Genomic DNA, 23,899 nt, shown 5'->3' with positions numbered 1-23,899 from the left:
CTGATCATCTGGACCAGACTACAGTGCAGATATCCTGTAACAGTAACAGCCGGACTAAAAATGGAATAAAGCAGTAAGTGGATAAGAATCTAGCTGGTGGCCCCTTCCGACCAGTGGCTGCCGCCTCCCATCACATTGCTCATTCCCCTCTGTGTCAGGAGGCTGTGAGGAGCTGCAAATGGCCCTTTCAAAACGCAGGACAGCTGGAACACAGGGCAAAGGTGACTGAGGCAGTTGGGGGAGCACAGGGAGGGCCGGGAGGGAGGGAGGGAGGGAGAGGGGGCACGAGATGAGCAGCTGCAACCTCCGTTTCTCCTGTTTCTCCGCTGTGGCACCATCTCCAGCTTTAACAATTACAGAATGGAGTCTGGATGCTGTTTTGTCGATAGGTTCTCAAATAGTTAAACAAATTGGGACTTAATAAAAAAAACTAAAAACTTTGAAATCCTGAGTAATCAGCACCATTTTTGTCTTATGACAATTTGAGCCACATAAATCACAGCCTGGTGTTGTCTGAAAAAACAAAGGCACCGGGTGCTTTGGTGCCAGGGAATTCCACAACTCAAAGCAGGATTAGAGAACAGCCTTTAAAAGTTCCCAAAAGACTGCTGACCTTCTATGTTACATTTCATGATTTTTCATTTCTTTGATCAGTTCACATTCTTTCACAAATACCAGTCTCTTTGGGACAAAAAAAACCAAAACAAAACCCAACGTTTCTTTCATCCCTCACAGCAGATGTAAAACCGCAAGCAACATTGTCGTGAAGCTTGTTAAATTATTCAAATTTCAAGTGTGGATTTGAACTTCAAACGGGTCTGGATACTTCTGAGAAAAGCAGAGAACAAAAAGGTCGCCTTTTCACACACACACACACACACACACACACACACACACACACACACACACACACACACACACACACACACACACACACACACACACACACACACACACACACACAAAGCCACATTTAAACTCGCAATCAATCAAACAAATAACCACGTTTCAGTGTAAATCTTGTGGTCAGTCATCTGCAATTGCTCCACTTGTCCACTTCCTTCCCTTTGCCACACTAAACGGATTTATCCCAGTGAAAGCCCCCCTGCTCGTGGGACAGGTGTTTTAATAAGACAGCCAATTGATGTCCCCAGTGTACTCTGCTACTTGCTGCCGCTGTGTGAATTCGCGGAGTAGTACAGAACTTATTGTGGCCGCCGCGCGATATCGCGAGACTTGTGCCATTATCAACCTGCTTGACACACAGCAGCGCTGAGTGCAGCCTGCCTTACCAGGGTCGGACTGAAGCTCAAGAAACGACAAGGAGAAGCGAACATCTGGCCGCACATCATGAAAGGACATCGGGGCTCATAGGAAAAAAAGGACGACGAACTGGGCGGAAATACATGTAAGTGCAGTGTTTTCTGTGCTTTGAAACGGAGGAAGCGAAAGTTAAAAGAGTATCCCCTCGCCGCTTCGTTCAGCGCAGTTGCCTTTGCTTTGAGTTCCTCTGCTGTTTAAAAGGCTCCCAGCAATGCGTTTCCCAACACGGACATGGAGCTCGGTTTACTGCGCCCTTGGCCACGCCGTCTCCTTCGTACACTTTTCTTCTGCTTTTGGAAAAAAAAACGAACTACTGCGCGCAAAATGATACTTCTACACAGCTATCTCGGCAGCATCAAACTTTAATATAGGCTACCATTCACTTCAATTGTTATTTTTGGACTTACCATCTGATCTCTTACGTTTTTAATTAACCCCTTTTAATAAATATTCTCAGTTGTGCGCGTGTGGCTGATGCGTGCGCAAAAGCCCCACAAAGCGTTTTATTGTTTGCCTCGGTCGTGTGATAAATTACCTAATTAAAAAGTTGGAGACGCCGTGTAATCTTGTCACACCTATAAATATTCGTCCTTTTTTCTCCAAGTTGGGTGTCTTTTTTGGACTGCGTAGCCCTCCGTTAACATATGGCATAAAGGGGAGCACAGCTGGAGGTAGCATTTCCATTGCGGTGATGTCAGAGCAGCTGACTCCACAGCTTGCAGTGTAATTAGCAAACAGAGCACCAGTTTACTCTCTCTGCACTGGTCTTCTTTTTTCCACGTTAGCCTCCTTCTCCGATGGACGACTGCTATCCTTCCCGGTCCCGTTGGCTTGTTCTGTAAACGCCGCTGTTCTGGGTGTGTTTGGTAAAAGCACCGGTGCGTCACTTTCGCTCAATTTCGGAAGCGCAAGAAGTAGGCTGACTCCTACCAACCGGAATACTTTGGATCATTTGGAGAGTGGATTCGTTTACACCGTGACATGGGTGGGTGAGCGCAGCGCAGCGTAGCGTATCCTGCACCACTGGAGAGAAGGAAGAATTCATGTTCGCAAGTTGGATAAAGTTGTTAATGTAGACCATCAGATCAAGTTGAAATCGATCTGAAATTCGGAAGTATTTAATGAAGTTGTATTGAAAAAGCGGGTTTACTGACACTTTTATAAATCCTTTGCGCTCTTTGGCTCAAGTTATTGCTCACATTTTTCTGCTTTTGGTCACTTGTGTTTGCCTCTGATGTGCGACGTCAGCTCCGCTGTGCCCTCTAAATGGCTTCATTTCGTTTATCCAGCATCCTGTTTTTCCTGTTTTTCATCAGGTTATGAAGGAAGAATGGAGTTCCCAGACCATAGCCGCCAGTTGCTGCAGTGTCTGAGTCAGCAGCGTCACCAAGGTTTCCTCTGTGACTGCACTGTTCTTGTCGGGGAGGCTCGATTCAAAGCGCACAGAGCCGTGCTGGCCTCCTGCAGCATGTACTTCCATCTCTTCTACAGGGACCAGCTAGACAAAAGGGACGTTGTGCATCTCAACAGTGACATTGTGACAGCCCCGGCTTTCAGTCTGCTCCTTGAATTTATGTATGAGGGGAAGTTGGAATTCAGCACTCTGCCAGTGGAGGATGTCCTGGCAGCAGCCAGTTACCTCCACATGTATGATATAGTGAAAGTGTGCAAAGGCAAGCTGAAAGATAAGGAACTTTCCTCCCTGGATGAAAAGATGGGAGAGGGTTTGGGACTCGGCTGTCTGGACAGGGAAAATTCCTCAGATGGTGACAGTAAGCAGCACATCCGGCGACAGACCCAGACACTGTCTCAGGGGCTTCACAGGGCCCCCCCGGCAGAGGAGTTTGACATGGACAACAGTGAAGTCAGGCTGGCTGTCACAGATTGTGATAGGTCTACACAGAGCAGGCAGAAGGCGAACGGTCACTCTGGCAGGTCCCCGGACCTTGTAGGTGTCAATTATGTGTCAGCAGAGGCCAAGCCCTGCGTCCAAACAGCTGGAAAAACAAAAGCTGATGTCAGTAGTTCCACCGTATTGCTGTCCCAGAGGTCCCGGGCTTCAGATGACATGGACTGTGCACTGGATTTGTCTTTCAAGCCTCTGTCTAGCAGAGATCCCTTACACCCCTCCTACGTCTCGGGACAGCTGGCCCTCGACAGCCAGCAGCAGGGCACTGAGCCACTTGTTAAAGACGAACACGACTTGCTGTCAGAGCAGGAGGACAGTGAGCCGATGAGCCCTGAGAGCCAGCGCTTTGGGAATAGTGCCAGGAGCTCAGTGGTGACAGGGTTCGCTGCCCTTTTCCCAGGCAACAACGGCTCCACAGCCGCCCTGCTCTCCCAGGAGGAGGACCTGATGGACGAGGAGGGGGAGGCCTGCAGGGGGAGGAAGGGCGCCACAGGCAGGGAGGTAGACGGGAGGGGGAGGCTGCTCGGGGACAGCGAGGAGGAGGAGGAGGACGACTTGGCCTCTTCAGACATCTCCACCTCCAGTGGGGTGCTCCTGGCCCCGGGGCAACAGGTGTGCGTGTGTCCCCTCTGCAGCAAAGTCTTCCCCAGCCCCCACGTGCTGCAACTGCACCTCAGCTCACACTTCCGCGAGAAGGACGGCGCTCGCTCCAAGTTGTCCCCCGACGGCTCGGTGCCCACCTGCATGCAGTGCAACAAGACCTTCTCTTGCATGTACACCCTTAAGCGCCACGAGCGCACACACTCTGGCGAGAAGCCGTACACCTGTGGCCAGTGCGGCAAGAGCTTCCAGTACTCCCATAACTTGAGTCGGCACGCTGTGGTTCACACACGGGAGAAGCCTCACGCTTGTAAGTGGTGCGAACGGCGCTTCACTCAGTCTGGGGACCTCTACCGCCACATCAGGAAGTTTCACTGTGGCCTTGTCAAGACTCTCGCCATTGGATAAAACCCCCTCTTTCACCAGTGCCGTGACGTGAGACGGAATGTCTTCTCATCCACTGAATACGACTACTGAACAACTTTCCCATTAGTATCCACGTGTTGGCAGTTTGTTGGAGACATATCTTTTGGATTCTACCCCCCCGGTGGCATTTCTCAATGTAAAGATGTAGCAAGTTTAAAACTGGAGCTGCTTCTGTGCTGGACTGTGTCACAGTCACACATGGTGGTCAGAGGCAGCCAGCTGGAGGTGCACAGGCTGTTTTTAAGATTAACACGAGTGCTGTGAAACTCGAGCTGGATCTGTGTGGACGAAGGTGAACAAATCAGAAGATGCACTTGTTTGTTTCCGTCTTATTTGTGTCAAGGGTTTATTCGAGAAGAATATTTGCCGAAAGAAAAAAAAAAAAAGCATCTTATGTTCATGCCTGATGGACAAATGGGTGATAGCTAATGCTAACATTTACGTTAATACAATCGTCAGAGAGAGTGAGACTTTATTTATGCACATTGGAGATCAGAACCGTCCGCGAGTAGCAATATATGATTTTTTTTTTAACACCTACATTATTATTATTATTATTATAATTATTTATTTTGGGGATTTGTTTAGTCCTTAACAAGTAAACCGTTATAAGGCAGCAAAACTAATGAAGTCTGACTACTGGAAGTATGATTTATTTTTAATGGAAGTAGAATTTTTGTTTGAAATGAAGTTTTCATGTTGTTTTATAATAAGAAGCAAGCAGACCATCATTTCACCGTATTTCTGTTTGTTGTTGCCTCGGGTTGAGTTACCAGCTCTTCAGTTCCCTGATGTGACGAAACATATTGATGGATCGGCCTTCTAATTGCTACTTAAAAAAAAAGAAGTTGTATAATCAGAGGAGGGATGGAGAGAAGTTCAAAGCTAATGCCTGTAACACTGGTGCCTACTGAAATTCTTAACACTTCACCGAGTGTACTTACTAAAACGAGACGTGTATATCGCCATGCCTTTTTTTTTTTTTTTTTTTTCTCAAATTCAGTGACTTTTCAGGCCTTTAAAAAAATAAATAAATCCAGATTACACTCCACATACCAGGCAGTGACAAAGGTAATCATCTACTCTGGAATGCCAATTGATCCACTCAGTGTCCTTAATTAAATAATTTACAAGAATTTAATAAACCGATGTAAATCGAGATCTTGTCAGTTAAATGTTTATCGAGTCATTTAGGTTAAAAGCTAAATCGTTGGCAGTAAATGACCTCATTATTTCCTGGTATGGCGGAAAGGGTTCACTGACATGGTGTTTAGGACAAAGCCTCAGCAGTCAGAGAGGACAGAAGGAGACGGGTGGATGTTCAGCACTTTGCATCTACTGACTTTTCCTTTCTTTGAATTAACCTTTTCACATCACTGTATGTGTGTAAGTTACTACTGATGAAGTTGGAGCCTTTAGTGATGCTGCCCTTGAGAGAGTCTTTGGGCAGGAAGTGGATTTCTTTCTGTCTGTGCACGTGGATGCTACATGGATCCTCACCAGGGGCGTAGCACTAAAACTTCATGATATTTGTCTAATCTGTCCTGAGAAGACTTGATCCGAATTTATTTATTAGTTTGACTTGGTTCAGGGTTTACTGTAGGTGTAGTTCTTATTTCTATGAGCTTGAAAGACTTTGCGTCTTGCCTAGCGATCTTGGTACTCATTAACTGGTTTTGGGGCTGTCCATTTTCTCTGTGCAAATCGAGTTACTGTAATTGTATTTTAATATATTGTGTAGAAATCTCTGCGGAGTATTCAAGATTTGTCACATGGAACATAGAGAAGCACTTGTTTTTAGCATGCATATAGTTTCAACACTATTGTCTAGGCTGCTATTTCTTACTATTTGTATATTTAATGTAAATATATATTATATTTATCAAATGATTTGTTTTCCATGTTACAACACACGTTGGGTTGGTCGAGAGGTCAGGTGTCTCATTGAGGCTGCAGTCTCTTAGTGTCACGTCTTCCCCGGTGATGTTTAGGTTCCTTCTCCATATTCAAGACTTTATCTGACTCCGCCTCACTACAAACCAGAGCAGTTAATAAAGCGCCAACCGATGTTCTGCCAGAGGAAATGGTTGTTCACAAGCACAGCCACACTGATAGGCACTGGCTACCTATAGAAAGGAGACAATACAGGCATTGTCCCCCCCCCAGCCCCTCCACCCTCCCTCCACCCTCCTTCCACCAAGTCCCAGGTAGTTCTCAAGGGATCATTGTGTATCTCTCTCCAACCTGCAGGGAGAAAAGGCAGTTCAAGTCTCTAGCTGCACTTTTTTCCTGTATTGAATGGAGCCATTGGAATGTGAGAAATGTATTTAGCAAAGGGAGACCAGGGAGACTGTAAACAGGTGTATTGTTTGGAGGCATCAAAGAGCAACCCACCCACCCCATACCCCCCACCCCCCATCCCAGCATGCAGTAGATAAATGCTTCATTGTTCCTCTACATGGAGGAGACATGGTTTGGTTGCACATCTGTCACGACAATATCAGAATGATTAGAGTATTGTTTTTCAAGTACTAGATTTAGAAAAAATTGCGAAGTTTGACAGCAGTATGGCTGGCAACTGTTGACGATGTTGGCGCTGACCTTGTGTCCATTTCAGCACAGACAAGGTGTTTTCCATTCACAACCATTCTTTGTCAGAAGAAAGTATTTCCCTCAGAATTACTGCAGTCTCTGTTCATCCTACTCTCCCTGACCTGAAGTCAGCAACGGCTTCAGAAACACTCCCGTTCTCGCCCTGACAGTCGAATCGCTTCAGTTAGTCGTCAGAACAACCGGTATATTTCACATATGTAGATTTTGCGTAGTGCTGATGGTGTATATTTCAATCAGAACACACAGGAATGTAGATCTGGTCGCTGTCTCAGCTGTCTTTTTTTTAAAGGAACATTTGTATGTGGTGCAAATTGAAACTGTTTGATTCTCTAATGTACAGGTGTACAAAGGTAGAAAAACTAACGATATGTCAAGAATTTTCTTCGTATTGTTTGCGGTCTTTATTTATACCTCCAGGATGATCACCAAATGTGCCTTGTAGACACACGAATAAGGTGTTGCATCTGGAGAAGCCCCTTTTTCTATATTGTACTTTTTTTTTTTTTTTTTGCCCTCGACTGCGGTGGTACAGTTTGCATCACAGCAACAAGTTCATAACTGTTGTTCCTGTTTGTTTTGTTTTTTTTGTTTTTTTAAATCATATCAAACATGTTAAGATAAAACTAAAAGTCCATTGAATAGTGCTGCTTTGCAAGAGATTACACGTTTTGAGACGTTATGAAATTGATGTGAATACATTTTTCCTGGATATTTGAGTGTTTTGGCTGTTATTAGCCAATACTACTGGGAACTAACAATCCGTTCCTTGTTTTTTAAATGTCACTGTTGAATGTGAAACACTAAGATTTTGATTGTTGACTTGAAACAGTGCTACTCCTGATCGAGGGCTACGTTGGCCTAACTCATGCTGTCTGATCTTTTAAGTCTGAGAAATGACTATTGATACTGGAATTTTTGTCCTCTGCAGGTTACAACTGTGAAATTGTGTATAATCATGAGAAATATTTATTATTGCATATGCTTCTTGTGCAACATTTGACTGTCTCAGTTTTGATTTGGTAAAAAAAAAAAAAAAAAAGCTTCTAAATGTCAAACGAAAATCTTTTTAATAGAATTTGTAGAAGTGCCATTAGAATTTAATATAATTTTTTAATGAGAAAGGTATATTTTATAGTAATCAATTGCTTCAGTGTTAGTGGTGTAGAGATTAGGGGACAATCTTTATGCAGAATTGACATTGCTTAGATATTGAGGCAATTTACTTTGATCGATAACTGTATGTGCATTTTCTTTGTTTGCGCTTTTGGAGTGTGCTTGTGTGCGTGTGCTGTGGAAATGTGACAATCTTGATTTAGGTCTTTATTAAGATTATACATAGAATTAAATGGATCAACTTTCTGCGTTTGTGTGGAGTTCGTTCATTTCCAATTCTTTTTTTTTCTTGCACTGCAACACCAGTTTTACATTAAGATTCAGAAAATAAAAGCAGACTTTGACACTCACAACCTACAAATGTTAAAGAAGAGCTTGTTTCTGACACACAGCAGGCTGACTATGTGTGGGCAGCGCTGCAATGTGTACAGAGACAACAGAATGCGATAATACTGCTGGTCTTACGGGCCCTGTCCCTCTGAAACCATAAACTGAACTCAAGGACAGAGCAATTTCAAGATGGGCTCCTATTGTTCCCGACCTGTTGCCAATACTCTCCAAAGGAGATAAACTCAGCGTAACAAAGCCCATCGACTTTGTCCTGTAATTATTACTTAAACTCTTCACTTGACTATCTGTTTCAACTAACTGAACTACACACGTTTATTAGGATTTAAACAAACAAATACCAAATGTGTGCCCGTGAGGAACTTCACGCCAATTCACTGGACATTTTCAAAGGCGAGAACTTTTAATTATTTCCCTGCTGCACCATGAAAGAAATCCAGCTGCTCTGCTACGTGATCCCAATAGGGATGTGCTCGGGTTCCCACCACCCTCCCCCAAATCCCAGCTCCCCCATTCTGGGAACGCCATATAGACAAGGGCAGCATCCAACTGCCCCTGCCCCCATCTATCCTACCTCCACCCCCCCACAGCCCCCAAAACCACGGCCCCAAACCTCGGCCTCATCCCATCGCTCTATTGTGTGCGTGGGTAGTAGCTCAGCCAGCCTATTGTCTGGCCCAGCTCCCCACCACGTACTTTATGCACAAACAGACGACACAGCGGCGCTAGCCAGGCAGCTCCAACATAAAGAAAACAATGTCCTCCCAAGATCATTCATAAACACCCTGAACAGCCCCGGCCAGCTCGCAGTAAATAAGGGCCCTCTGCAATGCTGCGGCCACCTCGCACTGTAAACATCCGCAGCGGCAGGCCTCAGAGCGCTCGCTGGCACCAACATCTCACATCTGCCTGACGGGTTCCAAGGCTTAAACTGCCTGGTGTGTGTGTGTGTGTGTGTGTGTGTGTGTGCATGTTTCTTATAGACCAAAACCTTCACATGGAAAGTAGGAGCCATGTGATAGGGCTTAGCTGCAGGGTGACGAGCTGGGATGTGTCGTGTAACTCCATGGTGTAATAAAACATTCCTCTCTGAGGCTCAAAGCTCAGCTCATTTGGCTGCAAGTGTCGTTGCATGTGTGTGTTTGTGTGTGTGTGTTCGTGTGTGTGTGTGTGTGTGTGTGTGTGTGTGTGTGTGTTTAGAGGTACTTGAGAGAAGTTGGGGAAAGTTGTAAGTGTCCACCACCTCAACAAGGCCAGCGGTGGGAGCCCTTGACCTCTGAAGGGACGGACTGCCAGGGACAGCTGGTGTGGCCTGTGTTTATTTATTTATTTCTTAACAAAAGACAGGTGGTCACACTTGAAAAGGGCACAAACACAGTCACACATGCGCTTGTGTACAGACAATACGCACACGCACACATGCATGGGTGGTTTTATTTTTCTCTCTCTCCATATTAACACACATGCATATTGTTATCATCCACTTAATGTTGGAGGAGCCGTTCGTTTGACTTTCAGAAAATCTAAATGTTCCCAAGAATAAACAACATTTATTTAATTTCCAATTAACAGTAAAGCGGTCTGATGTGACCATTATCTCCAGGTTGCGAGGGTACATCAACACTTCAAAGCTGCATTTCAGTTCCGTCACCATCTACCAACCCAAATCTAAATGGTACACACCACACATCAAGTGCATAAATACATATCAACTAGTGCTCCCACACTGGGTTTGCCTTTTTTGGACAGGCTCGCCCTGACAGTGCCAAGAGAGTGTGTCCTTGGTTCACTGTACAGCTGTCACTTACTCACACTCGTTGACGCATATTTATAGCAGCAGCATCACTCACCCGGTTGCTCACCACACTCAGACCACAGCTGGTCCCCAAAAGAATGGGTGAAAGACAAAGCCACGTGCTCCCGCTGGCCGCCTGCAGTTGGTCCTGTCTGGAGCGCTGTGGGTGATTATGTGGCCCCCTTCTCCTCGCAGACGCCCGGCCATACATGTAACCAAGGAGTAGATGAGGACCATTCTTGGTGGGGGTGGGTCGGGGGGAGTGTGTGTGTGAGAGTGAGTGGGGGGGGGAGGGGGGGGAGCACACCGTGACCTTTTTGTCCTTTAGGTGTCACGGATGGGGTCGTGCTGAAAACACTGACAGCTGCACTCTCTTGTTTTGAAGGTACACAAAGTCATCACAGTATTATGGAGTTAAGATAGAAGGAGGTGGGATGTGTGTGTGTGTGGGGGGAGGGGGAGGGGTGGGGGGGTGGGGGGGTTGAGCATCAGCATCTTTCAACCAACTGTAAAGATGGAGACAATTGACTTGATTTCACACCAAAAAAAACATGAAGAAAAATGCCCATCAGATGTTCAAAGACACCACAAACTGTCTAAACTCCAAACATAACGAGTCTATAATGACATTAAACAGGAAATCGGTGCATGTGTTCACTAGAAAAGTGGGAAACAGCAAATTATTTTTCTTGATAAATGAGTTAAACAGATACATCTATATGCAAACAGTTGTTTCAGCTTCCTAGCCTTTTGTATTTCTTCAAATAAAGGGCTCCAATGAATTTTTAAGCTTTTTAACACATAATGCAAATTTTAAGTAAATGTCTACAAGAATTTGACGTCCATCTCCGAGTTCCTAAAAGCCTCATCAAGAAATGTGCAGACAACTTGACGCCTTCGCTTGCCAGCAGCTGCCTGCTCGCTCAGCCAGAAATCAGACGGTGCCCTCAGACACCAACTGCAAGAGCACCCCAAAGACCGGAGCCACAACTGGCCCGCCGAGCACGGGATGGGACTCGGCAGCTCATAAGCACATTTAACAATAAGCTCCCGGAAGCTCTCTCATCTGAGGTAATATCTATAACACCACATCACGTGACTTATTTCTACAAAGCGAAGCCACGAAGAACAATTCCTCACAGTGTGCAGCGCCTGACCCTGAACGCTGTGATCATCAGCGACAAGCAGCAGCCAAGAGAAAGTGATGACTACACCTCAAGGTCACGTCCAGCGGGGACAATTGTAGCCAAATTGTCTGCGTCGGAGGTCTGTTTGTGTTGAACCTCTGGGTAGTCTTGTTTTAATAAATAAAAGTTTGATAGCAGATTCTCAAGGTCGGAGCAGACGGGCTGGATTAGAATTTCATTATCATTGCCAGGCCGAGACAAAACTTACACACTTTGACTAAAAGGTTGAAACTCTGCGTCTCCAGCATAGTGAGATAAATCTGCTGGTTGGTGAGGAAGCGGTGAATAAACTCAGTCTGGAAGGAACTCAGTGCTTGAAGTGTGCTGCCACCTGCTGATCACACATTTGTTTTATCAGATAGCCTCTTTTTATTTTATTTTTTTTTTAAAGTCGTGTAATTAAACTACACATCAAAAACACACAGAAGACAACGGTATACAAAAGAGTTCAAGTTTATTTCAGTTACTTTTGGAAAGCAATGCATATATACAAGAAAACATCTGGATCATATAAAAACACATCACGGGTATAAAATGCCATCTTGGTAACATCTCATGTCAGGCAACTACATACGTTCAAGCATAAACTCCTGAGCTGTCCTTTAGGTCTTCCTTTACGTTGCGCAACCGCAGCACAGGACTTCATCATACGGCCCGCTGTAACTGGGGAACAAAGAAAATATTCATTTTTATTGACAATACAGAAACGATCTGACCAACAGAGCAGTTCTGGTCACTTTTATTGTCCAAAATGACCTTAAAATTTGACCCCATGCTTACACTTCGAGTTTGGGTTTCGGTATCTGTTTGGTAGTTGGACAGAGTAATAAAACAAACATTACAAATAACAGGCAGCCTGTTGAGCCACACATGCAAAACATGATGTTAAAGGAACTAAACTTTGAAGCACAAATGCAAAACATGTAAAGACTTGAAACTAAAAATCATCATTCAATTGCCCTTTTGTATTTGATTTATTACCGGGTACGGTCTGACATCAGTAACTATCATCTAACTCAAATATTGTACAAAGGTCCCGACAAACGTCTTTATCAAGTTAGCGAGGTCATCGGTTATTAAAAATATACCATTTTGTATATTAGAAATGGAACAAATCTACAGGACATTTGTTTTGGTCCAGAGAGTGATGGAGACGTACCTGGACTACAAGCCCGAGAGAAACGCCTCGGACGGACGAGATGAAAAGCAGCTTCCACCACACACCTCGTATAAAACACATCTTCAGTGCTTTTCCAACGGACACCTAAAGAACCTCGGCGTGACCCGTCTCCAGTTTAAAGGGATCCAATGATACTTTTAAACTGGGAGGAGAAAAACACGGCCGCTGGAGTCCGGCTACACGCAAATGGTTTTCGGACCGATACTTTCCCGTTTACCGTACTTGAAGCCGCTAATGCTTTTATCACTCTGTTAAAATACTAATTTTTACATCAGTATTATTGGTTTACTTTATGTTTGGCTACTAAATAGTCAATGATTAAAAAGGTACACATTTTTATAATTCTGATATAGATACAACTGTTTGACTAGATTATTAGATTTAGCTCTGTGTGAGAAAGAGATCCAGATGTGACTCACTCTGTGATGGTGCAGACAGAGCAGCAGAGGGTGGAGCAGCTGGAGCACTGCAGGGTGCAGGAGGAACAGGCTTGCCGGTCGCACTGGGAGCACGCCGTCCTGGACGCCTGCTTCTTCTGACACACGCAGCAGCCCGACGGAGCCGCTGGGGTACCTGAACACAACACCCATTCACACAGGGCCTTTAGTGGAAGGAACCAAATCAAGCATCCAAACCTGGGACAACGCTGACATCTGCTGGTACAAAGCATGAACTGCACACACCAGCTGTCTTTGAAAGAGTTTTAAAAAGAGGGAAAAATCTGGTGACCATGTGGATAATTTTGTGTTTTGGGGGGTGATTAAAGGCTTCGTTAATATCTTCTCAAATCAAAATGCCCAGATGCTAACTGAAACAGCTACCGGTCTGATCTACCTCCTGTACTAGTGGATATAAAGGGATTTAAATGAAGCTGGTTTCTTCCAATATCACAGTCTTTAGTATGAAATCCACTTTTCGTAAGTGAGCACAACAGCAAGAAATAAAAAACATGTTTTTATACCGTCAGTCACAGCAAATCAAAGTTATATTTGTCACCGTTTTCCATGTTGTATTACTATAAACTTAGATGGTATAATATGTTTAAAAGTGGACTGTGTTCTCTACAAGCTGTTAAAGGGAAAGTTCAACCTTTCCATGGTTCAGTGGTTATTTGCAGGGGGAGGATCAGCGTGTGCTTCGGCTACGCCAAGTTTTCACATGTTTGGACCTTGTTTACTACTTTATGGTTCTCACACCTGACTTTTTTTTTTTTAGTTCGGTTCAAATTGCACTCTGGTTCGTTTTCAAACTCGACGTGAACACAGTATTTGCATACAGATGTGGACCAAAAAAAACCCAAGTTCAGTGCCCTGAGAGGTGCAGTGGAGCGGAGGGGAGGTCTCGGTTCAATGAACTCCGGAGATGGTTTTTTGCGGTGGGAACGGGAGCCGAGCTCAAACGGACTCGACTGCCAGATGTTTAGTAAGTTTAAACTAAAAGGCTCCTTCACGGTTAACACGTCCTGGAACAAGCTCAACATCAGCTCCCTTCAGTCGCCTGCTTGTTGTTCTGTTTCCAAAAGTAGACCGGGAGGCGGAGCTTAAGTTTCCAGGCTCCCAGTTTGTGTTGGAGGGGCAGAAACTCTCCAGCTTTAAAAGGTCAGACTTCAAACTCTCCTTTTTGATAAAGCTGACAGTTCGTTAGTGGCCCTGAACCATCCTGCAGTTCTGCTGCTACAGGCCCGGGCTGCCGGGGGGCCTCCCATGATGCACTGGGCTTTCCCCCCCCCTCAAATATTCTCTCCCATAGTCTTTGCTCATTGTCTGTCCCTTCAGTTCAGATGTCCCGTCATGTCTCTGCCCACATTGTCTGGTGTTTTGGATGTCTATGCTGTTCTTTTCTCTCTCTGCTCTCCTCTCTCTCACTGAGGGGTGCTGATTCAAGCTCACCTCTCGCAGCACGTGCTCCCGTCAGTCTGCCGTCCTGTCCAATCAGCGTCTGTCCCCTCAGCAGTGATTGGCTGCCTGCAGCCGGCAGCGGCTCTGCGCCCTTCTCCTCTCCGGTCCAGATCTTGCTCATCACCGTCTTGGCGCCGCTGAAGAGCAAAACCTTCGTCTTTTCTGGGAGAAGAAACAAAAGACGTCCCTCTCGTGAGTGAAACTACACGCGAAGCTCATATTTACAGCACTACGAGGCCGGTCTGAGACCCTGAACGCGTCTCGATGGTTGTAGTAGTTCAAAAGGGAAGTTTTCATGTGACGAGGACAAACTAATGGAGCTCAAGTTAATACCTAATGTACCCAAAGCAACCAATGAGACGGTTTATTAGGTCCGTGTCTCATTAATAAACAACATAAAGACACATTTCTGTCCAAAAACGTCTTTCAAAGACAACAAAGTAAAAGTGCGCAGCGGCGAAGCTAACATTAGCCAACACAGCGAAACGGAAATAAACCCTTACCGTATATTTCCTGCCTGTATTTATGACCAAAGACGCCGTAATTGTTTATCTGTTGTTGTCCAACGTGTATCTTGTATTGGGAGGAGAAGGTTTCCGGAAAAGGACAAGCTCGCTTCGGCATGTTTGGCTGCTAAAAGTGCTGCGACCGAAGACGGGTTTGTTGCGGGAAAAACTGCAAGGAGGGCGGGAAGCAGCCAATCCCCAACCTCTTCTGTTGTCACGTGAAAGCTCAGAGCCAATCAGATGAACTGCTCTTCTATGACGTGTTTAAGCCTTGTAATTTATGCTGCCTTCATGAACTGTCGCCAAGTTCGTATTTTGTGGACTCTGATTTCATAAATCCACAGTTGGAAAAAACACGCATTAAATTTACATTTTCAGAAATTAAGTTGTGAAATAATGATTCATCCTGCTGGTGACGTAAATGTGATCTAACACCATGGAGCTATCAACTTTGATTTGAAAATACGTGTGCTCTTTTAATTGGTGACATGGATATATGATATTTATAATCAAATAATTGTGCTGACAGAATAGGAATATTTGACTGCAAAAAAAAAAATATATATATATATATATATGGTCAACATGAATCAAAGGTTACAGAGATGTTTATTATCCAATGAGGACAAGATTTTTGTCTGTGATGCCACATCATGCCGAGGTGTCTGTTCTTCCATCCAGGGGGCGATAAAGGTTTAGAACATCTGGATCATGCACTCTCTGGACTTTCCAACACCAACCCACTTGACTAAAGAGAGACAAAAGAAATATAAAGATTAGAAAAAGAAAAAAAAATGACAATAGCAGTTCTTGTGTTACTATTTGTTTTGGATCTGCAAATGTTTTTTTGTTTTTTTATTTCGTGTCAAACATACTGGGAACGCCGATGTGGTTCTCGACGAAGCGGATGTAGTTTTGTGCCTTGGCTGGGAGGTCGTTCCACTTCCTGGCTGCAGATGTGTCTGTCTTCCAACCAGGGAAGGTCTCATACTCAACCTCCACTTTTTGCAAAACGTCCATGTTGGCTATGATTAAAAGACACCGATTATTACCAGAGCCCGTGTGAGGTCCTGGGGCCGGTCCCGGACACATGGCATAAAATAAAAAAAAGCAGTTGGGGATTGTGAGACTTATCCAGTTTCTTTGGTTAAATTACCTGGGAAGTGAGGAATTCTTTTTCCATTGAGTTTGTAGGCAACGCCAACTTTAATTTCATCCAGCACGTCCAGAATATCCAGTTTTGTCAAAGCAATGCTGTTGGACAGGTACCATGTCACAGGATAACTGTTTACAACTTTTTATATTTGTTGAAATTAAATTAATGATGTTTCCCAAAAGAATTGCAAGCTTGTAAAAAAAAAAAAAAAGTGCAGGTGATTTGCTTTTAACTCACGCGGTGAAGCCGTTAATCATGTGAGCATATCTGACGATGATGAGATCCAACCAGCCGCACCGTCGCTTCCTTCCCGTGGTCACACCGACCTCGTGACCCCTCGTCTGCAGCAGCTCTCCTACCGCCTACGGAAAACAGGAACGAACAAACCGTATACAGCCGAGTACAATTAAACATCACACGGGTGAGGAGATCAAGTTTTAACATCCTGACCAACAGTCAGCTCCCGTGACAAGTAACACAAGCCGGGCTAACACACCGTAAATATATCCTGAACTGACTCTGGCCCTAAATTTATCCCCGTGAACATGTGACCTACAAAAGAGGTAAAGAGTGTTTGAGTCCATCTCTCAAAATTTGACAGCTGCTCTCGGCCGGAATAACCCTCCACACACACACACACACACACACACACACACACACACACACACACACACACACACACACACACACACACACACACACACACACACACACACACACACACACACACACACACACACACACACACACACACACACACACACACACACACACACACACACACACACACACACACACACACACACACACACACACACACACACACACACACACACACACACACACACAGACAGACACACACACACACACACACACACACACACACACACACACACACACACACACACACACACACACACACACACACACAGACAGACAGACACACACACACACCACACACACACACACACACAGACATGCTGCTTATGTGTCAGACACATGATCACAAACAAACCGTCACACGTCCAGCTGAGTAGCAGCGAGTTACATAACATGCGGCGTGTCTCTTCATACAACAATGTCAACAAGAAGAATTCAAGCAAACGTGCGCGTGAATATCGGGCCTCTTACATTGAGTTGTTCTGTGGGGAAGGCTCCGATTCCCACTCTGGTGGTGTAGGCCTTGGATACGCCAAACACTTCGCCAATGTTCAGTGGAGGGATGCCCAGACCAGTGCATGCACCTCCTACAGTGCAGTTTGATGATGTCACAAACGGGTATGTGCCTAAAGAGAAGATTTAATAGGTTTCAAAAGACCATTTCTGTTTCCAGTGGTTATGAATGCAAAAAAACAACAACACATATATGTGTATATATATATGTGTATATATATATATATATATTACGACAGATCCTACCAAAGTCAATGTCCAGCAGAGCAGCATTGGCCCCTTCAACTAGAATTTTCTTTGGCGCTCCATGAAGAGCTTCGTACATGTAATAGACCCCGTCTCTAACCATTGGGCGCAATCTCTCACCGTACTCCTTCGTTAAACAAGAAAACAGATTTGTTTCGCTGTCGGAAGCAGTCACCCAGTAACCGCCACTTTCATCGGTATCTACCTTTAGTTTTTTCAGCTGGTCCTCGACGTCAACTGTCAAAGACGGATACATGGACTGATACTGGCGGACGAGGTTCTTGAATCTGAGAGGATTTACAAAACACGGAGGTCGTGACATATTACTGCACATGAGTGGGTGCAACCGGTCGGCCTGCATGGGGTTAGCTTTCAAACTGGCACCATTCCTACCTGGTGGAGAAGTCCTTAAAGTCACCCAGGAGGTCACACACGCGCAGGCCGGTACGAGATGCTTTGCTGGAGTATGCAGGTCCGATGCCCTTCTTAGTTGTTCCAATGCTGTTGTGTAAAATAATGTGTGAAATCAATGTAGACGTGTAGAGATTGTAGTATAATGTCATGTATCCCCTTCCCTACCCTTACTTCTTTCCTTCTTGTGCTTGTCTTTCAGTTTCCTGGAGGCCATCGACAACCTGGTGGAAATCAAACACTGTGGAGAAACAGCAAACAAGTCAATGAGATGCAACCTTTACACCCTTACGAATCGGCTTTGTACAGATGTCACGATAAAGGAAACCTCGATGAGCAACTGCACGTACCGATGTGAGCTCTGTCTGAGACGATGAGTCTCTTCTCCCAGCCTTTGAGACCTGGTCAGAGGAGAGAAATCACATCGATGTGAGTTTACAATAATCTTCATTTACACTCTTTTTGTTTGTTTTGTTTTAAATACCTTTCTTCTCATTTTTATCTCCCTCTTCAAACAAACCAGGTAGATGTATGACCACTCCATTACCTGGAAGAACAAAGGAAATGCTGGCATTCGACTCCCATCAGAGTAATGTGATGAATGTTGCTGTCTCCATAAAGATTACAAATTGAAGCTTTTACCGATGAGTGAAACGCTTTTGGTATTAATGATTCCACTGGGTAGAAGATGGAAGTCGTACTCCTTGCCGTCCACTACCACGGTGTGTCCTGCATTGTTGCCTCCCTATAAATCAAAGAAGCACTCAATGTTTTGATGACGACATAATCAAACAACCCGGGACCACCGCGGAACATTCAGCCGCATAAGACATGTCTTATCTTATTTCTGTGACACATTGATAAGCTACCCTCTCACCAGATTCTCCAGGCTTTTACAGCACCTATTTTAACAGACTTGGCTCGTGCTGGTGGACCCTCAGCTCTGTTCCCCCTGGCTAAGACCTGGCCTTCTCACATATCAAGCTGGCCTGAGAATGTGACCTCTCCAACCCGGTGGGTGGGGCTCTCAAGCCCCCAGAACACAAGGTGCTAGTCCTGTCGGTGGTGTCGGTACAACACAGCAACTGTTGGCAGGTGTCACTGTGTGTCCGGCTGCTGGACTGACCTCTGGACTGTTATGTGCATATGTCAGTGGAGAGAAACGGACCTGTGTGGAGATTTTTTATTACGAATTCAATTCATCTCACATCCATTCTTTCCTTATACGACCTGTGATCAGCTGAAGGACAGTCAGACAAACTTCAAACCAGACATCAGGCTCATAAATTACACTTGATCATGACATTTGACAACATACAGGTGAAATGCGTTTTGAAATTTCCATGACTTAATCCTTGAGAGGACAGTTGTTCAGCTGCATTATATACATAAATGTGATTAAAAAAAAAAAATACACCCCTGTTAACACTATTCTGTGAAGAATTCCCCAGACTGAGTGCTTTCCCTCTCGGCACCTGTTGCCGCCAGAAAGTCACAGATTCCATTGTAAAGTTTGTAAAGTAATGAATTCATGCAACAATAACACAAAAGGCATTCAGCTTTAATAGAGCAAACACCACTTGGACTGCTGGACTGAAATTAGCGTCAACATTTACCTGACATCTGCAGACAAAGTCAGCTTCGGTCGCCAATAAATCCACGACTTTCCCCTTCCCCTCATCTCCCCACTGCGCACCGAGCACCACCGTCACTTTGTTCCCCGCGTCGTTGCGCGATCGCTTCTGTCCGGTCGCGGCGGGTTGATTCGTGTTTTTGTGGTCTTTGGCCGACCAGCTGAGTGACATGATGGTGGTGCCTTTAGTCCGTCCGACTCAAGAAGACTGAGCTGTCTCCAAGAGTGGCATTGCCATATCAGTAACTTCATGGCTGATGATGTCAGAGCCAGACGCACAGGAGGACGTAGCCGTGCTCAGGCAAGTGAGGCTCTCCAAAGCTCCCGAGACAACAGCCTTTCCACAACACTCACAGGGATGTATGAAGGTAAATCCACTTTCTAAAACCCCGTTTTATTGTGACATTTATTATAAACAGCCTGCACAATAAGGTTCCTCTTCATTTTGTCTACTCAATAGCGCCATCTGTAAGAATGAGTCGATTGAAAACAAACAGCTGAACAGTAAATTACATTTTATTAAAATATATCTAACATTAAAAGTTACAATCCATTATATTCTGCCCTTCCATATCCTGCTTCAGATCATTCGAATAATATAAGAAATTAAGACATAAGCAGTTTGGTTTTGAAATAAACATCTTGCACCAAACACTGCATCTTTTACTATGGGTGCTGCAAGGTAAACAAAGCTTTTAACATACCACATTCACTGCATATTACAACAATGATACAAACATATAAAGGACATTCAACTTTTTTTTAACAGTTCAACACTCATATACACACATTTTTTTTTTTTTTACAAAGTGACAGGTGAACGTCCATGCTGTGAAAATCCCAGCCTCCCAGCCTTGGATGTCCTTTCGCTTCTTGGTCAGGAAAACCTTTGCAGAAGGAAGTCTTCCACATCCTCTTGAGTAAATATTAATGTAATCCCACAAAAATATATATAAATATATATATACACACACACACACACACACACACACACACTGCAGTCTTTCCAGTTCAGAACTTCTGTATGAAATCAACATTTTCTTTTTCCTCTTGAATTCCTTTTTCTGGTTTCACCTAGGGAAAGAAATACTAAAATGAATTGAGGGAATCAAATATATATAAATAAAATACTTTAATTTCTTATAGTATATTTACAGCTGAATAAAACTGCTGGCTCAAAGGCACTTGGCAGTGAAGCATAAATTCTCATTTGTTTGGTTTGCAAACATAACTACCAGCTTTAAAATCTTCAACGTTTTAAATAAAACATTTTAATGCATTTACATGAAATACAGTTATCTTTCATAAGATTCGGGTCGGTAAAGCACAGTTCACAGAAGCACACGAGACTGATTTAGTGGATTGAACAGTCTCGGTTGCAGATTTAGAGAATGGACAAGAAAATATGGAAGACACAAAAGAGACAGCTTTCATGAAATAACTTGATCCACAATGACTTCACAAACTGAAAGGCTGTTTGAGTTCAAAAACCTAGATTGTCAGATTATTTAACCAGAGTAAAGAGGATTAATTACTGTACATGGTCGTGCTTTTAGGTTTGACGGCCATTAGAATCACTTGAAGACACGACTTCAGCCTGATAACGGCTGAGTTAGTGTGTTAATGAGAGAGCAAGTGTTAAAAGTTGGACAACACAGACAAATGAAATCTAGATTCCAGTTAGACCAACGAATGACGTGTTATTTGGAACAAAGCTCGGACGGTGACGGAGTTCATTCGGAGGATATTCCTGCTTACAGTTTGCCATCCCATCGATTGAACCTACCTCACTGCAACACACAGCCTTTTTTATGTTTAGTGTGTCCTTTCCCACTGTTACCTTGTTTTTCAGAAAGTCAGAACGGAAAACAGAGCATTCAAACACACTGACCACAAATTGAAATCCATTCAGTATTAAATCTGCAAATCAAGTGCTGCACACTGCCTCCATACTCTTTAATAACATGCATGTATCAATGCAAAATACTTATAAACTTATCCTAAAATAGCCCATAAATAAAATGTAAAATATTAAATGCAATAAAAACAAAATAAACAACCATTTCCCTTTAAGAGAAGTCAAGAGACTAGCTTTCCAAACATGATTTTTATTTAAGTTAATGGGTATATTACCTTGATTATTCTTCTTTTTGTTTCGTTTAAAGAGCCTCTGCTGTTTCTTTGGTTCGGGTTTAAGGGAGGGAGGATCTCCTTCAGACACCGACGGCAGATCTTCTGGTTCCAGTCCATCGGGGACGTCGCACCCTCCGATGCCCTCACCGAGTGCCGTCACATTGCTTTTAGGTGCTGCATGTTTGTAACTCAGGACCTCACCAAGGCCGCGCTCTCTGGCAATAATTAATTCCTTCTTTTGACTCTTCTCTTGTCCTCCACTCTCTGGTAAATGGCTTATTTTATCACTGATTTGACCTTTCTCATCTCTCATTGTATCGCTTTGTGTAACATCAGGGAAAGGTCTTTCCTTGACGTGAACATCAATGCTAATGTCTGCTGGCTCCTCAGGCGTCAGCTTCTCAGGTCCCAGGCTGGACATGCTATCCAACGCAACCTCCATCAGGTCTGAGTCTGACAGGGAGGATGGACTGAGGACACTGGTCTCAGCTGAATCTAATGAAAAGCCATTTGTGGGGAGACTTGTCTGATGTTCCCCTTCAACCTGAGGCCGAGCTCGTGTCATGTCTGCAGTTGATACTGCTGGACTCTCAGGTCTTTTTAGGCGTGCCTGCGTCACCGTGGCTTCCTCGCCTCTGCGTGTGCTGGGAGGAACAGCTGATCCGTCTTGCGCTGCAGTCGGCTGAGGAGCTGGTGGAGTCTCTTCTGAAGGGCTGATGAAGCCGTTCACTTCGCCTGTGGTGCCTTGACAGCGCTCTGTCTGAGGTTTGGTGGGAGCGGAAAAGTTGGCTACTTCGACGGCTTCTTCGTCTACAGGCTTCACACTTGATCCTGAAGGACAGAAGCAGGTTGTATTGATGATAAAAGGCATGTACACATTTAAAAAGGAGCCGTGTGCAGGATTTAGAGGCATCAACTGGTGAGGTTGTCCTCTTTAAAGCTGGTAAGAGAATCTGTGGCGGCAGCAAAATTTGCAAAAAACGCAAAGGCCCTTTCCAGTGCCCGATTTTGGTTTGTCCGCTTCGGGCTTCTGTAGAGACGCAGTGGAGCAACATGGCACGCTCTATATACGAGGATCCACTTCTTATGTTGGTATGAAGGGCTCATTTGATTTTTTCTTAGTTTAAGGCGATTAAACACAAATCCTACACACTGCTCCTTAAGACTGTCTTTAAAATTAGGCAATGCTCTGCAGTGAACAATGATGCACAACAACAAAAGACTCTCCAGTTAAAGAAAGAAGCTCGACAGAGCAAAAGCAATTAAGCAAGCTTAGCAAGATGAAGCACAAATAATCCTACAAGGCAGTTTTGTGGCTTGCAGTTAAGTGGATCAGGAACGGAGCGAGGAACTGCAGATGGAGGCCACAGTCTCTTGTCCTTACCAGGTGGGCAGGTATCCCTACGCATTTCACTAGAAGGGAGGCTTTCCGAATCGCACCTTGGCCGGGTCTTTCTCAGGCTGAAACCTCTCCTGATATCCGCCAGCAGGTGGTCGATGATGCAGCCGTCATTTTGTGGCACGAAGCCTTTCTTTACTGAAAAAAAAAACAAAAAAAAGGTACAGAGAAACTTTAAAAACACATTCTGCTCAAATTGTCTGGTCCAGTGAAAGAACGGAGGGTTGTCCACAACTTACTTATCTTTCCATTCTCTCCTTTCTGTCTCTTGGACTCTTCTTCTGCCAGCTGCTTCTTTCTTTTCTCAGCTTTGGCTGCTTGTTCCTTTCTGGTTTTATTTTCCTGTTATCATGAAAGAAAGGATGTCACTCACTGCCAAGTACAAAATGTACATGCCAATTTGTCTTTGTATCATTCGGGGGTGAGACTTATGAATATCTTCCAGTTTTTTTTCACAGTGTATTGATACAAATGATCCAAACAAAACACTGCCCCCACACACAGGAGGAGGATTTAACTGTGCAGTGGATTTATGTACACAGCTTACAAATACACAAAATTCTAGAGTAAGACTCATACTGACTACCGTCACAGTATCCTCCCTGACCTTTAGCGCCTTGATGAAAAGTTCCCGGAAAGTCCTAATGGTTCCGAAGAGCTCTTCGAGCGACAGCTGATTAGCATCTTCACATAAGTAGACAGCCAGTTCACTCCTCTTCTTCTGAATCTCTGCGAATCTTTCGCTTAAAGTTTGACACGCCTCCAGATTTTCCTGCAGCAGAGAGACGGCGAAGCGTTAGCGACGTGGATCCCGCTGCTCAGATATCCATTTCACGTCCGTTTGGAGGAA

General features: G+C 44.4%; 4 protein-coding genes across 4 annotated transcripts in view; 1 reads left to right on the top strand and 3 right to left on the bottom strand.

The window, feature by feature from the left end:
• Window positions 1-1,186: 1,186 nt before the first annotated feature.
• Window positions 1,187-6,173, top strand: zbtb42 (zinc finger and BTB domain containing 42). The gene is made up of 2 exons (XM_069718684.1): window positions 1,187-1,408; window positions 2,640-6,173. The coding sequence occupies exon 2, from the start codon at window positions 2,654-2,656 to the stop codon at window positions 4,238-4,240; it is 1,587 nt and encodes a 528-aa protein (XP_069574785.1). The 5' UTR covers window positions 1,187-1,408; window positions 2,640-2,653; the 3' UTR covers window positions 4,241-6,173.
• A 5,578-nt stretch (window positions 6,174-11,751) lies between these two features.
• siva1 (SIVA1, apoptosis-inducing factor) lies at window positions 11,752-15,388 on the bottom strand. The gene is made up of 4 exons (XM_069718702.1): window positions 14,896-15,388; window positions 14,384-14,554; window positions 12,914-13,067; window positions 11,752-11,977 (listed from the first exon to the last, which is right to left on the bottom strand). Exons 1-4 carry the CDS (start codon window positions 15,014-15,016, stop codon window positions 11,929-11,931), a joined length of 495 nt encoding a protein of 164 aa, XP_069574803.1. The 5' UTR covers window positions 15,017-15,388; the 3' UTR covers window positions 11,752-11,928.
• Window positions 15,389-15,488: 100 nt separating this feature from the next.
• adss1 (adenylosuccinate synthase 1) lies at window positions 15,489-19,791 on the bottom strand. The gene is made up of 13 exons (XM_069718699.1): window positions 19,501-19,791; window positions 18,527-18,629; window positions 18,369-18,431; window positions 18,235-18,285; window positions 18,059-18,125; window positions 17,867-17,974; window positions 17,679-17,760; window positions 17,474-17,600; window positions 17,186-17,340; window positions 16,292-16,416; window positions 16,055-16,152; window positions 15,774-15,923; window positions 15,489-15,646 (listed from the first exon to the last, which is right to left on the bottom strand). Exons 1-13 carry the CDS (start codon window positions 19,687-19,689, stop codon window positions 15,594-15,596), a joined length of 1,371 nt encoding a protein of 456 aa, XP_069574800.1. The 5' UTR covers window positions 19,690-19,791; the 3' UTR covers window positions 15,489-15,593.
• A 2,300-nt stretch (window positions 19,792-22,091) lies between these two features.
• Window positions 22,092-23,899, bottom strand: part of LOC138632847 (inverted formin-2-like) — a 103,991-nt gene continuing 102,183 nt past the window's right edge. Inside the window, exons 6-10 of the mRNA XM_069718697.1 lie at window positions 23,657-23,821; window positions 23,289-23,391; window positions 23,035-23,187; window positions 22,231-22,481; window positions 22,092-22,103 (exon numbers count right to left, since the gene is read on the bottom strand). Of these exons, the coding sequence (XP_069574798.1) occupies window positions 22,092-22,103; window positions 22,231-22,481; window positions 23,035-23,187; window positions 23,289-23,391; window positions 23,657-23,821 (684 nt within the window). The remainder of the gene's footprint in view (window positions 22,104-22,230; window positions 22,482-23,034; window positions 23,188-23,288; window positions 23,392-23,656; window positions 23,822-23,899) is intronic.

The sequence above is a fragment of the Brachyistius frenatus genome, unplaced genomic scaffold, assembly GCF_029030835.1.
Source record: "Brachyistius frenatus isolate BFR_SWC_R1_liver_20210118 unplaced genomic scaffold, ASM2903083v1 Contig_196, whole genome shotgun sequence".
Taxonomy (NCBI): domain Eukaryota; kingdom Metazoa; phylum Chordata; class Actinopteri; family Embiotocidae; genus Brachyistius; species Brachyistius frenatus.
This window is presented reverse-complemented; position numbering and strand designations above follow the sequence as displayed.

What these genes read in the sequence shown, in the direction of transcription:
- adss1 (XM_069718699.1), bottom strand. Translation starts at nt 19,689, where the DNA reads ATGTCACTCAGCTGGTCGGCCAAAGACCACAAAAACACGAATCAACCC. An exon ending in CTCAGACAGAGCTCACATCG is followed by an intron (nt 18,126 to 18,234) that starts GTACGTGCAGTT and finishes GTTTCTCCACAG; the next exon opens with TGTTTGATTTCCACCAGGTT. An exon ending in ATGATTAACGGCTTCACCGC is followed by an intron (nt 16,153 to 16,291) that starts GTGAGTTAAAAG and finishes CCTGTCCAACAG; the next exon opens with CATTGCTTTGACAAAACTGG.
- zbtb42 (XM_069718684.1), top strand. Translation starts at nt 2,654, where the DNA reads ATGGAGTTCCCAGACCATAGCCGCCAGTTGCTGCAGTGTCTGAGTCAG.
- siva1 (XM_069718702.1), bottom strand. Translation starts at nt 15,016, where the DNA reads ATGCCGAAGCGAGCTTGTCCTTTTCCGGAAACCTTCTCCTCCCAATAC. An exon ending in ATACAGGCAGGAAATATACG is followed by an intron (nt 14,555 to 14,895) that starts GTAAGGGTTTAT and finishes TTCTTCTCCCAG; the next exon opens with AAAAGACGAAGGTTTTGCTC. An exon ending in GGGAGCACGTGCTGCGAGAG is followed by an intron (nt 13,068 to 14,383) that starts GTGAGCTTGAAT and finishes TGTTGTGTTCAG; the next exon opens with GTACCCCAGCGGCTCCGTCG.